Genomic DNA, 13,828 nt, shown 5'->3' on the forward strand with positions numbered 1-13,828 from the left:
TTTTTACTATATTTAGCTATTCATACACTGGAATGCACTTTCATTTTTATCAGTTTCTTTGTAGCCCAGGCAAGCAAAATACATTTTAATGGCACAGTGTTGTGTGTCCCAGCCCTTGAAGGATTAACCGTACAATCTTGGGCTTTAGAAATAGATATGGTTGTGTTTCGAGTGGCTTGGGAGTTGGTGGGGGTGTTTTTTTGTTTTTGTTTGTTTGTTTTGCTTTTTTTCCCCTTGCAATTGCATGAGTGAAAGTATGCCACTTGTCAAGTAAAGGTCAAATGGTTGATTTTGAAACCAGGTTCCTATAATTTGGCAGGATGGGCATGGGGAGCTTAGTGTTACCCTATTCGTGATGGCTGTTGTTACTTTGTAAGTAGAACTTGTTTTTCTTGTTTGCATTTAAAAAAAAATTCTTTTATTTAGAAATTATGGAAGAGGAGAAGTCTGTCTTAGCCTCATCTCAGTGTAAGGAAACTGATTACATAAAGTTATTTTCCAAGTATTATTACATCTATGCTTCACCAGCAGAAAAGATAGGAACTAAAGACAATCTCATGTACAGAAAAAATGTTTGTCTAATTGATACATTTTGTGATATTCTAATTTTTTTTCTTTCACAGGTATCTTTCAGATGAAGGAATTGAAGCTTGCATAAGTTCATCTGAAAAAGTTAATACAAATGATATAATCCTAGTTGCCCTTAATGTAAGTTATGATAGTGAAAGTTTTTTTCTGACAAATCATGCTAAAAATGATATAACTAATGACTTAAGTATAGGTTTGTTTGTCTAATTAAGCATACTGTTTTCTGTGTGATTTATGTAAAGGACAGAGTACGAGTACCTATCTTTCTCCTTGCCTGTATGAATTGTGAGTTTTATTTCCAAAGTCTGAAACCTGTAGGAGAAATATTAACGGATTTTGCAGTAGGAGAATATTTTTTGTTTTATAAAATGTAAAACTAAAGTCAAAGTACAAGCTGTAATATGATTGGAAATGCTATGTATTGACTTGAGTATGAAATTATAGTACAAAATATGTTTGTTGGGATGAATAAAACATCCTTACTTAGTTTAACTTCTGGACAAGACACTCCTTAAAGCACATTCAAACTGTACATCCTGTTGAATACATATTTAACTATCAACAGATTTCTTGCTTTACTGTAGGAGTATGGATTAGTAGTCATTATTCCTGCCACTAGATTAACACAGGAATATACAAGATAGAGAAACATCTTCGAAGCAATAAACCATAATACTTTTAAGTATGTGAGAAAAATGTGCATGTGAATTCCTATTTTTCAGAATTTTAGTATATACAATGTTGGTAAAAATTAGTAAGTCTGCTGCCTTTCTTAATCTGTGTATTTGTTATTTGGTTTTATGTATTTTATCAAATCCATACTTAGATGTTTTAAAGCTTAAATGCACTATATATGGTTTAATGTAAACTTTGTGCTTTGTAATAACTGTAGTTTCAAGGGGAAAAAATCAATGTAATAGAGTGCTTAAGAGACAAGTGTTCTTTCTTAATGAAATTGTGTGAGAGGGGATTATTTTGTCCATCCTCAAGATTCAATCACCAGTTTGTTTAAGGTAATAGTCTGAAAATGTCCCCTCTGCTCCTTTCATTTATTCTTTAAAGCATATGTTCAATCACTCACATATATGCAGGCACCAATTCATATAAGGAATTGGAAAAGAATTAAAGCAAAATTATAATGCAAAGGTCCAAAGAATGTAATACAAAACATGCAGAGGGTAAGCATTTGGTTTCTGGACTGTATTAGCATGCCTGTATATATGAGAATGCATTGCTGCTTTATAAAAAACCCAAATAAATACTTCCAAGTTGCTGGGTATTACCCTGCTTGTAATAATGTGCTGGAACAAGTACTGACATGATCATTTGTGACTATTTTGTTATTTCTGGCTTGTTTGATAGATAATAAAAATGTTAACACAAGCACTCCAAAGCCCGATTTAATTCTTTATCACTGTTTTTGTCATTAAAAGTGGGTTGATTTTATGCCCAGAAGATTAACTTGTCTGTTGAGTACGTGGGGAATAGCAATGTGTCTTTAATGGCAGGATAACAGTGAATTTATATTTGACTTCTTACAAATTCACAAATCCTTCCTTGACTGCTAGAGCCATGTTTTGGGCAGAAGAAATCAAGAAGTCCTATGAACTTTTTTACCTTTTTTTTTTTTTTGTATGTGTGTGTATGAGTTGGTTAAATAAGTATGAAATCAACGTAAATGTACCTTCAGTCCTTCAAATGTTTTTATTTTGTGTAAGATCTTACAGAGAATTTGTAAAAGTTGTGTCCCCTTCCTGCTGCTCTGATTACAAAGCACATTTTTGGAGACTTTACCAAGGGCAAGTCCTGCCTGACCATCCCAGTGTCCTTCTGTGAGGGAGTGACTGCATCAGTGACCAAGGGAAGGGATACTGAAGTCATCTATCTGGACTTCTGTAAAGCCTTTGACACAGTCACTCAGAACATCCTTCTCTGCAAATTGGAGAGAGATGGATTTGATGAGTGGACTGTTAAATGCATAAAACATTGATTGGACAGTCACATCAAGAGGGTATTGGTCAGTGACTCAGATGGACATCAGTGACAAATGGTGTCCCTTAGCGGTCCATATTGGGGCTAGTGTTATTTAATATCTTCATTAATGACACAGACTGAGTGTGCCCTCAGCAGATTTGCAGGTGACACCAAGAAGAGTGGTGGGGTTGACACACCTGAAGGATGGGATGCCATCCAGAGAGACCTGGACAAGGTCCAGAAGTGGGCCTACATGAATCACATGAGGTTTAACAAGACCAAGTGCAAGGGGCTGCACTGGGGTCAGGGCAACCCCCAACACCAATACAAGCTGGCAGATGAACAGATCAAAAGCAGCTCTGCTGCTTGTGGATGAGAGGCTGAGCATGACACACAGTGTGTGCTTGTGGCCCAGAAAGCCAATTGTGTCCTAGGCTGCATAAAAAGGAGTGTGACAGCAGGTTGAGGGAGGCGATTCTGCCCCTCTTCCCCACTCTCATGAGACCACACCTGGAGTACTGCATCCAGCTCTGGGGTCCCCAGCACAGGAAGGACATTGACCACTTGGTGCAAGTACAGAGAAGTGCCACTAAGCTGATCAAACCTCTCCTATGAAAGAAGCCTCAGAGGGCTGAGGATGTTCAGCCTGCAAAAGAGAAGGCTTTGGAGCCACCTGGTTGTGGCCTTCCAGTACCTTCTTGTAAGGGAAATTACAAGAAGGATGGAGAGAGACTTTTTACAAGGACAGTTAGTGAGAGAGCAAGAGGGAATGTCTGCAGACTGAAAGTAGGTTTAGATTAGATATTAGGAAGAAATTCTTTACTCTGAGGGTGGTGAGGCACTGGAACAGGTTTCCCAGAGAAGTTGTGGATGCCCCATCCCTGGAAGTATTTAAGGCTGGGTTGGATGGGGCTCTTAGCAATCTGGTCTAGTGGAAGGCGTCCCTGCCCACAACAAGGGAGTTGGAACCTAGCTGATCTTTAAGGTTCCTTTCAACCCAAACCATTCTGTGATGATTCTATGATATGGATATAGGACACGTGGGAACAGTTTATAGGACCCTGTGTGCTATTCATGGACACATAACTGACAGATCAGTTTCCTCAGGTGGGCTCAGACTGAAAACTGAATGTACTTTCTTAAGACTGTCTGTCTTGTGCAACAGAAAGTGTGTTGCTCATTTGTCCACTCTGTAGATACTCAGTAAATATACTAAAAGAGCATTCCTACGATAATTTTTATTTGTAGGGTGTTTCTCACTGAAAACCGGAATAAACCAATTGTCTACAATGTTTCATATACTAAAATACAGCCCTGCTCAGTTCTAGATCAGGATGTCAGAGCAGTAGTCCATTGACACATATTAATGGCAAGTTAGTGTCCAAGTTCTTTTAGTAATTAGATTTAGCCTATCTTCTTTTAGAAGTGTTGTTTTTGATCATAATAAGTAAGGAGGCTCTTTGGCTTCACTACTGCAGTCTGCATCAGCATGCTCTATTTAAAACAACAAGCTTATTTCAAGCACTGGAGTTTAAAAAACACAGGTGTTGTAGGTTGCATTGTTGTGCCTTATATTTTTTTCTTAGCATATGTCAATGCACTGAAAAGGTAATTTGTGAAGTTTCATTAATTTTTATTCTATTTCCTATTTTCACATGCTGCCCCTTTTAGCTCACATCACCCTGAATGATGTGCTTGTCCAAACAGTGTTAGGTGAGGAAAGGGCAGAGATTTTTTCTTTTGATCGTATGAGTTCTTTTGTTTAATGTTGTCAGTTGCAGAATAATGTCATGTAACTGTCTATCTCACTTCCCAAAGAAATAATTAGACATTTAAGTTAAAAAGCATCTAATGAGAATACATAAGCTTTTACTCCAAGTGTAGTTGCAAAAATCATCTCAACCTTTTATGAAGGATTTGTGCATGTAAAAAGTCACAAACTAAAACCACTTTTCTCTAAGTGCCAGGTGGAGAGTAAAGAAAGGTGTTTACCTCTATTAAACCTGATAGTTATGTTTAATCATAATTATGTTTAGTCATTTCATTTCATCTGTTTGAAGCATTTTAATCAACATCGAAAATGTACTTAAAACAGTATAGTTTAAAAAGCAAAATTATTTCTTTTGTAAACTCTGAGTTGTTGAACTTTTTTTCATCATACAGGGTTAAAGGAATGGATTTTTGTAATGAATAGTTGTCATTATGGAAAATGTACCCTTCTTTTTCTTATTTTACAATGATTTTTTTGGAAACAGGATATTTTAGGTTAATATTCCCTTGTCTTCTATATTAATTTCAGACAGATTTAAGAACGATTGGCAAGAAATTCCTGCCCAGTGACATCAATGGTGGAAAGGTGGAAAAGGTAGACAATATTTCTACTTCACTTTTCTGTGCTCTGTGATTTCTGTGTGATGACACTCTTCTATGGTGCATTAGTCTGGTTTTGTCATTATTTCACATACAAAGAACCCGGTGTTTTAGTATATTATAGTGTATATATATTATATAGTATTATATAGTATATATATTATGTTCATATATATATATATGAACATAAGCTTCATAAAAAGAGGGTGCTTTCTTTTTTATTTCACAACTTTGAAATGTTTAAGTAAGAATGTGACCAATCCTAGCACCTTCATTTATCACTGACAAGTCATTTAACCTCTTTGGTTTTGACGTGGTATTAGAATTTCATATTCCCTCTCCATTATTCTACGAGGACAACAAAGCAGGTCAGGAAAAAAGCAAAGTTTGATTATGATGCTTAGTGATACATGTTAGTGCTGTCTTACTTGGCATACTGATGTACATGATTATAGCTATACGCTTTATGTAATTTTGCTATGACTGTGTATCCTGTAAGTTATGTGGATAAACTGTGTTAGATGGTGTAACATTTTGTGTTAGAGTATTATGCTTGAAACTTGGATGTCCTAGATTTTTAATGTACGTTGTGTGTTTAGATAGAAATTAACTTTGTCCCCTTCAGTATACCCTTCCTGTTTTGTTCCTTACATGCAATATAGAGAGTCGATAAATGAAGTAATTTTATTTTAAATTGAGCAGTAGTTCTCACTTCAGTTCATTATCCCCAACTACCAAATATAGACAGTCTCTGTCACTGATGTGAAAATTCTAGGGAAATATGTTTCTTCACTGTTGAAATTCAAATAGTCATAAGTTAAGGTGGGTTTGTTTTAAGAAAGCAAGACTGATGAGAGAGGCTGTTAAGAGCTGTTTGCATTTGTTTTTTCTGTCAACACTATTGTTTAAATGGAATGGTAAGTGCCATAAGCACAGATTTCTACAAGAACAACAGCAGGAACGTTATTGCCATGTATGAAAAGCACACTTGAGAGATTGTCTGTTGCAGGATCATAGTTTTTAGCTAGGCAGCAGTTTGTGCATGCAGCATATCACTTAGTAAACTAAATTTATGGGAGAAGTTTTATTAACTTTATTTCTTATAATGTGGAGCTATGTTCTTTTCAGGTATTACTTGAAAAAAATAAACCAAGATGATGTTTTATGAAACTGATTGTTTACCTGTTTAGGTTTCTGGATAACATGTTCTTGAAGATACTTCAGTGCTTCAAGAATTTTTTACCACCTAAATGAATTTGATTTAGTGGTTTTTATAGCTATAATTCTAATATTTTTTTGTCCTCTTCAGTATCCTTTATTTGAAATACAGAAAATGAGTAAAATAGTTGCTTTTAATGTCATTTGGTTTTGCACTGTTCGTTTCCCAGTTGCTTAATTGTGTAATATTCCCAAAGTCCACATGTATTTGGTTAAATGTAATTCTCCATGGTATTAAGGTTATACATGTGGTAATGTTTGCCTTATTTAGTGCTATTGTTGAAATATGATTTCAGTTCAAAAATTCAAAATGACCTTAATAGTACTGCTTTTTCAGAGTTTTGTTTATTATGATAGGATTTCTTTAAAGGTAGTTGTCAAGTTTTCATTCATCACTTGAGAATGTACCTAATAATTTGTCCATTTCCTTTAAAAAGAATGTTTTCTCAGTTTCTGTTGTCGTTACATAGTTCAAGTGGTCAGTTAAAGATTGAAGTGTGAGTAATTTCCTCAGAGCTTTGATAGAGGTTATATGTGAGAATCTACTTACGTGCTTTAAAATGTTTTCATCTAGTTTTAACTGCTCAGATCACCACTTGGGTTTTTCATAGTTCTCAGCTTCAACTGGGGAAGGTGTAATTGTGCCATTTGTTTCCTTTAAATACAAAACCTCTGCACAAAAATGAAGGAAAACTCTGGTGGTTAGTGCTTTAAAATACCTGTAAAATAAGAACTACCCTTTTATGGAAAAAACCCTTTTGCACCTGTACACACACAAATGCATCTATATTTTGTAGAAAAGAACATCTCAGAAAATAAAAAATGGCCCTTAATTGTCTTTATTAAAGACAATTTTTTTAAACAAATGTTGTTTGTTAAATTGTAGCGATTTACATACTTCTATCAGTATTGTTAAAGATCAAGGATTTTTAATGTGAACTTCTAGTAAAATTTAGTTTGGTCTTATGTTGATCAACTGTGTTTATTTTGATCATAGATCTTAGAAAATTATTCTAAAAAAACACCAAACCAGACACTTGCAAACCATTTGCTGGAAGGTGATAATCCTTCAGGTTTTGAAAAGAAGTAATGATTGCACAGAAAAAGCCTGTATTTGAGAAGAACTCCTATTTATAAATTTTAGCTCAGGCTATTAGATACTGTACTGAATCCTTGCTTTCTTAACTGTAGTGTTTCCTTTTTTTTGAGTAATGTAAAGCAAATCTGACGACTTAAACAGTGCTGCTATTTAGCTTTCAATGTATGCAAATGCTTTGTTACAGAGCTGTGTGTTTATAAAGAAGAATATTTATGGGGCAGGAACAACAATAGAAGTTATGTGATACTATTGTTCCTCTCATCCAAGACTCAGATCGATATTATCTGTATCTTGAGAATATATGTTATTTCCATCTTGCATAGAAAATAAGTTTATTCTGAAGTATTATCATAACAGGCAAATAGTTGCATAAAAGCTGGCATAGAGTCCTAGTATGAAACAACATGGGTATTTGACCATGATAGGTGGTTATCAACTTCAGTCATTAATACACAGAAATGTTTCATTCACTCATTAATGGATTGTATGGATAGTATGGATTTAAAAAAAGTTAACATTACCAGCATTAACCACAAGATGGCCACATTTGCATAGGATTTGGAAAAACTGAACCCTCCTCTTTCTATCTAGATGACTATATACCATAAATATATGTTAAGTATTTTTAATGGAAGAAAACTGCAAAGAAGGCTATGAAGTTATAATATATAATTTAAGTTATGTTACATTTAAGGTGTTACTGGTTTTCTTTTGAGAACTAAGATTACAATGGAAACATTGATTCCAGAAGAAGCATTCAGAAAGGATTTAATTTGTGAACTCTTTGCTTTCTGAGTTGCTTTCTGAGTACCAACAAATTATTGATAAGCAATTAAAAACATAAGTTGCCAGCAATTTAATTCCTTTTTAAGTTTACTCATATGCTTCCCAGTTTCTGTTTCATTATTTTTTGATTGTGGATTTTGGTTTCCTACAGCCTTTTTCCTTTCCCTTTTTTTTTTTTTCAAAATGATGATCAGATTTGTTGTTCGAGTTAAAAATGATCTATGTTTAATAAACCTCCTTCCAGTGAGAGTGATTGCTACATCAGGCCTTTTGTTGTCATCATAGTAAAGCTACTTTGCTTCTATTCTTTTATTTATTAATTTCTTTTTTCTTTCTATGTTTACTATGTTAGAAGTGACAGTATTTGGGGTTTTTGTTTGTTTGCCTCCTCAACTGTTTTCATTCACTATTTTTTCATAGTTGATATTTCACAGATGTATGAAACATGACAACTGTTCTCTGAAAAAGCCATTTTTATCATGCTTTAGAACGTGCAGTACATGAGTGATAGAAATTGAACATGACTGCCTGATAAAATTACACTTTTCTTTGCCTGGGGGCATCTGTTAGTGTGTCTAGATATTACAGTGTTTGCTTAACAGTGTTAACAGTCTTGTCTTCTCTGTTTCACATATCTAGCTAGAAGGGCCATGTGTTCTGCAAATACAGAAAATTCGCAATGTTGCTGCACCAAAGGATAACGAAGAATCTCAGGCTGCTCCCAGAATGTTGCGTTTACAGATGACGGATGGACACACAAGCTGCACAGCTATAGAATACAGTAGCATGTCAAAAATAAGGTGAACCAACTTTCTCGTCCAAGTTTTGCTCAATACTTAAATGTCCTTAAAGTAATGGAAGTGTCCTTAATAATATATGAAAAGAATCGCTTGACAAAACTTCCTTCTTGGATTTTGAATATAAAGGAGAAACTTAAATTCAGCATGCAAAAGTAGATCTGAAAGTAATTTACAGTACCGTTTATGCTGAAGTACGTAATGGAAGAAAGGGGATTTTTGCAGCCATCTACTGAGTCGTAGTTTCACAGCACACAACATTTTGGGTGTATGTAAACTTGAGCCAAATTCCCAGTTTTTAATAGTAGCACATCTTTTGTCTGACCTTTGTAGCAGGAGTGTCACAGGTCTGACACACCTAAGCTAATGCAACTAGTGCTGCTTAACTGTGGGCAGGCCTTTAACTTGAATATTTCTTCAGTTAAAAGTGAAGGGTAAGAGAGCTAATTACTGTTGAACATGGGGATTTTTTGTGTGTTCAGTTATGGAGATGCTAAAAATGATCTCTAGTGTTTAATCTCTAGAGTCATAATGTGCTCTGCACTTCTTTAGTTCAGATTACTTGGATTAAAAACAAAAATCTTCCTCTGTCTTTTTCTGCTAGCTGCAACAGTTATATATATGTATATATATATATATACACACTTAATTTTTGAATGTCATCTGTTACTGTTAAACTGCTCCTTCTGAGCAGGAGCCAGCTTGCAGTTTAGAGTGGTGCTGTCAGAACATTTAATGATATTTTAATTTTAGCTTGAGCCAGCAGAACTTGGAATGTCATATTCCAATGCGAATATAAAGAGAGCAGTAAAGGAAGGCAAACAGACTCTTGTGTAAGTAGATTCTAGATCACAAAATATTTAATTGAACACACAGTACAAGACATCATTTGAAAGCTTTTTGGTAAAATTTGAAAAATGTTAGCAAACTCATCACTCTAGTAATGTTGTGAGCTCTTCTTTTTGTGTAACATATGAAAATTCAATTTCTGTTACATGTAGTTGTTTCAGGTTTGAAACTGGACTATTATCCTGGAATAATGTACTTTTTCAGTACATAGTGTTTCTTTAAATTAATAAATAAAAATCATATTTTATTTTAAATTGTAGGTTTTTAATGACTATGGTTTTCTTTTACCCCTCTCCCCATGCATAATTTTAATTTTTTTCTGTATTTCTGGCATGTTCGTTTGTTTGATCTCATTTTCTTTGCTTTTATCTACACAATACAGAAAACCTGCTAACATTGCTAAGGTTAAATGCCCCTGGTGCTGTAACTGGCTGACTGCACTGTGAGTGTGCCTCACTATGTAGTATGGACCTGTGATTGCAACAGTAGCTTCAGCATATTTTAAAGATATTATTGCCTCTCAGTTGAAAAGTTATAAGTGGCTGTGTCCTATTTCTCATAAGAATGAGCAGTCTTTCGATTGTTCTGCTTGTCATATCTTCCAGTTATGAGTTGGAGATGCATGATTCTTTTACACTTCTGCCATTGCTTTTCATAGGGTAGATTCACATGAGAAGATAAGGTACCTCCTTGTGGGAGCTGATGACAGAAAGTATTCATAATGTTTTTAAATTGCAGAGTAATGAGAGAAGAAGCACTATGAGTTGCATGCTTTTTATTTTTATTCTAGTACAGTCCTGGCTGTTGGTAACATATAGAAAGCTTCCTTTCTAACCACTCTTTGTTTTCTCCTAAGTTAAATGTTTAAAAAAAAATGAGGTGATTAACCATCTGGAGATCCTCTATTAATTATAAATACATACTAGGATGAGGAACTTATCTTAAAGTCAGTTGTCTAAGACTATCTTCTCTTAGTCTAAACAAATCACATCCTTAGTTTGGTATTGTGAAATTGGGTTTTAACCAAGCAGACAATTTGCAAACATTCATCTCTGTTAGAGTCTAATTTGCAGTATAGCGTTTTTGTGTAATGAGTTGGAAGTGTTCCAATAAAGCTGTTGAAAAGTACTGTGTATACTCAAGGAATTATTGCAAAGGTTTTTGATGTTAATTTTTTATTATGGCATATGAAATGTTGGAAGTATAATAGAAGTATTTTTAAATGTTTCTTTGTGGGAGAATATTAATAAATGTATTTGAAATATTTGGCTTTGTTTCTATCTCTAGCCTGAACACTCCACCTGGAACAAAAATTAAGCTTTCAGGAATTGTTGAAGTGAGAAATGGGTTCTTGCTGCTGGATGACAGTAACACAGCAGTTCTTGGAGGCGAAGTGGAGCATCTTATAGAAAAGTGGGAATTACAAAGGGTGAGGTAACACCACTGCAAATACTTGTTTTACAGAATGCATATTACATTTCATGACATCAAGCTTATTGTGTTGACTGTGAACTTTTTTTATGATAAGCTTTTAGGAGTGTACTGTCGAAATAGTTTTAGGGCTGCAGACAGATATATGTAAGTAGGTCTTATGTATAATGTTGCAAATTAAGAAATTAAAAGCAGTCTTTGCATGGGAACTGATTCCTTTCTGTATTCTGCAGGGATTGAAAATGTTAATCAAATATCTTAAATTTATTTTGGTACAGTCATGGCTGATTGCTTTCCTAAACAATGTGTTTGGTTCCAAAATATTATAGAATGCTGCCTTTTACAATTACCATCTTCAGACTGTGTATTTTTGAGGTAAAAATAGTGGAATAAGTGTACAGAAAGCACTGAAGTTGGTAACCTTTAATACGAACTCTGTATTGCAGATTTCATCAGTACTTTAGATAAATTTGTGGTTACAAAGACAAATTGGAAGTTTTAAATTCTTTCAACAAGCCATAAATCCTTTACTCTGGTGTCTGTCCCAATAGAACAAAAGTGGCTGCAGGAATACTTTTTCATACATTTTCTCACAAATGAGTGGAAGTTCTTAGGGCAGGAAGTTGTGACCCTACTACCCTTGGTCCCAAATACCTGCCAGATCAGTTATCGCTACTGCTACCACACTCATCTCTGTATGTTTGCATCCACATCTCTGATGGATGAAATGGAGTAGCTGCTTATGAACATGATGGTCATTTCTGTATGAAGCACTTCTTTATTTGTTGCTGATGTTAAGTGGGGCTCAGTCATTTTTGTTGCAAGTAACCTTCTTTGGTGTTTGGTTGCACTTCTTAGATTTCATCAAACTGAACCAAAACTTATTTGAATGTTTGAGTTACACAGTGTCCATTGTCATAGATTCTGTTTGGCATCCTCTTTGTGCTTTTATAGTTGAAAATAGTTTGGTTGGTTGATTTTTATTGTTGGTTTGTTTTTTTTTTAAAAAAACTATTCCTGGTTTTAAAAGAAGTTCTAGGACCAACAGCAGAAGTATCCCAGTTTATAATTTTTTTCTTATTTAACATAAAGTCTTGTGAGTTTTAATATTGATGGGGACAGAAGGGAGACACATAGAGTTAATATGTTCTTAAGAATGCCATCTAATTTGTAAGACAAGGGTCAATAGAATTGGTTGACTTTCTTGGTGATTAACAGTCTGTTTTCATATTTCTTCTATCTGGACTTCAACAAATAATTCTTACTTCATAATTATTATTTTGTTTTTGAAATAAATATCAAGAAATAACTTGGAACATGTTGTGTTTGCAAGAAAGCAAACCATTTAATAACCATTGGTGTGCTGCTGACTACACCTTTTAGCACTTGTTGTGAGCCAGTTCTGTTGGCTTTATGTGATATGTTTAACTGAGTGGTAGCTGTCACTCTTTTGCTCTGGTAAGATATAGAAAGGTAACTATTGCCTGTTGGTATCCCCTCAGCTCTCTCGTTCCATCTTGGAGTTTGCCCGAGTATCATTTTCTTTTTCTTGTTGACCAGCTCACAGCACATGTGGCCAATGTCAAAAGCTCTAGGTGACAACAAATCAATTTGGACAGGTGAACCATGACCACTGGAAATTGTAGTTCCAGTTCTATATCCAGACTGACAGCTGGACAGATAGGGCTCAAATAAGTCTGTAGAAACCAGATGCTACATGATAACTATTTCCCCATTAATTCAATATTTCTCTCCTATTCAGAAAGCTTTGCAGGAGAAAACAGTGGACAAATAAACATGATTGCTAAAATACCTGAGAGGTGACAAAGGACATTGCCACTCTAATCTTGCCACTGAAGCATAAATAAAATGCTGAATTGTGTTTGCATAAAAAGACAGAAAACTTTTATTTGGGGGACTATTTAAAATGACTTGTTTTTAAGCCAGTTTTTTGGTTTTGAAGCCAGTTTTTTATTTTCTTGCTACTAGAGTGTCTGAGATATGTTAATTTGGCTTCTCGTGTAGATGATGAAATAAGAGGTAACGTTAGTACTACTAAGCCAAATAACATTCTGAAACTTTAGAATTAAAGTTGTTTAACCAGTTTAAGTTACTGCCCTTGCACCTGCCTGTCAGCTTCTAGTTGTTACAGTTCATTACTGTTTTGTTCCATTCAGACCATTCAAATTGCTTTCAGGAGGAATCAAGTTTTAGTAATGAGAGACACACGCAGCAAATATAGCATATGTGGAAGGAATGTAGTATTATCACACAGAATGAGGAATAAATTTGCTATTCCTTGTAGCATTCAATTTTATCATAAGTTAAATTCTTGTCTGCAAATTTCAATTTTTTTCAAGCGTCAGTATTTAAGTAACAGTATATAAATAAGGAAGGAGGAAATGAGACTGTTACTGTGAGATCTTTTTTTCTAGACTGTTTGGAAATGCAAGGTAAAGTGTCTGGACATCTTTAGGTGAAAATACAGTTCCAAATAACTGTTGCTTCGTGGAGTTTCTTATGTTCTGGTGGTGACTGGTGTTTCAAATATGAAGAGTCAGTATCTGCGAGATATTGCTGTTACCCTTCTTATGAAAAAACAGTACTTCCTATTGCCATTAATCAAAATATCAGACAATATGTAAGCGGAGTCTGAAGCAAATTTTGCTGAGATGATTGGTGAGAGTGTTTGATAGGCTCTTATATTTTTAAAACA

The 13,828-nt window shown here is 34.6% G+C and overlaps 1 protein-coding gene across 2 annotated transcripts in view; it reads left to right on the forward strand.

Moving 5' to 3' along the window:
- The window catches only part of TDRD3 (tudor domain containing 3), a 96,649-nt gene that overhangs the window by 40,632 nt on the left and 42,189 nt on the right, over positions 1 to 13,828 (forward strand). Inside the window, exons 2-5 of one of the 2 annotated variants that reach the window (XM_051778877.1) lie at positions 624 to 708; positions 4,862 to 4,927; positions 8,675 to 8,835; positions 10,969 to 11,110. In XM_051778877.1, the coding sequence (XP_051634837.1) occupies positions 624 to 708; positions 4,862 to 4,927; positions 8,675 to 8,835; positions 10,969 to 11,110 (454 nt within the window). Of the gene's footprint in view, positions 1 to 623; positions 709 to 4,861; positions 4,928 to 8,674; positions 8,836 to 10,968; positions 11,111 to 13,828 lie in introns of those variants that run through there. The other variant, XM_051778878.1, reaches the window with a different exon arrangement.

The sequence above is a fragment of the Manacus candei genome, unplaced genomic scaffold (assembly GCF_025592945.1).
Source record: "Manacus candei isolate 608988 ecotype Guabito, Panama unplaced genomic scaffold, ASM2559294v1 h1tg000014l, whole genome shotgun sequence".
Lineage (NCBI taxonomy): Eukaryota > Metazoa > Chordata > Aves > Passeriformes > Pipridae > Manacus > Manacus candei.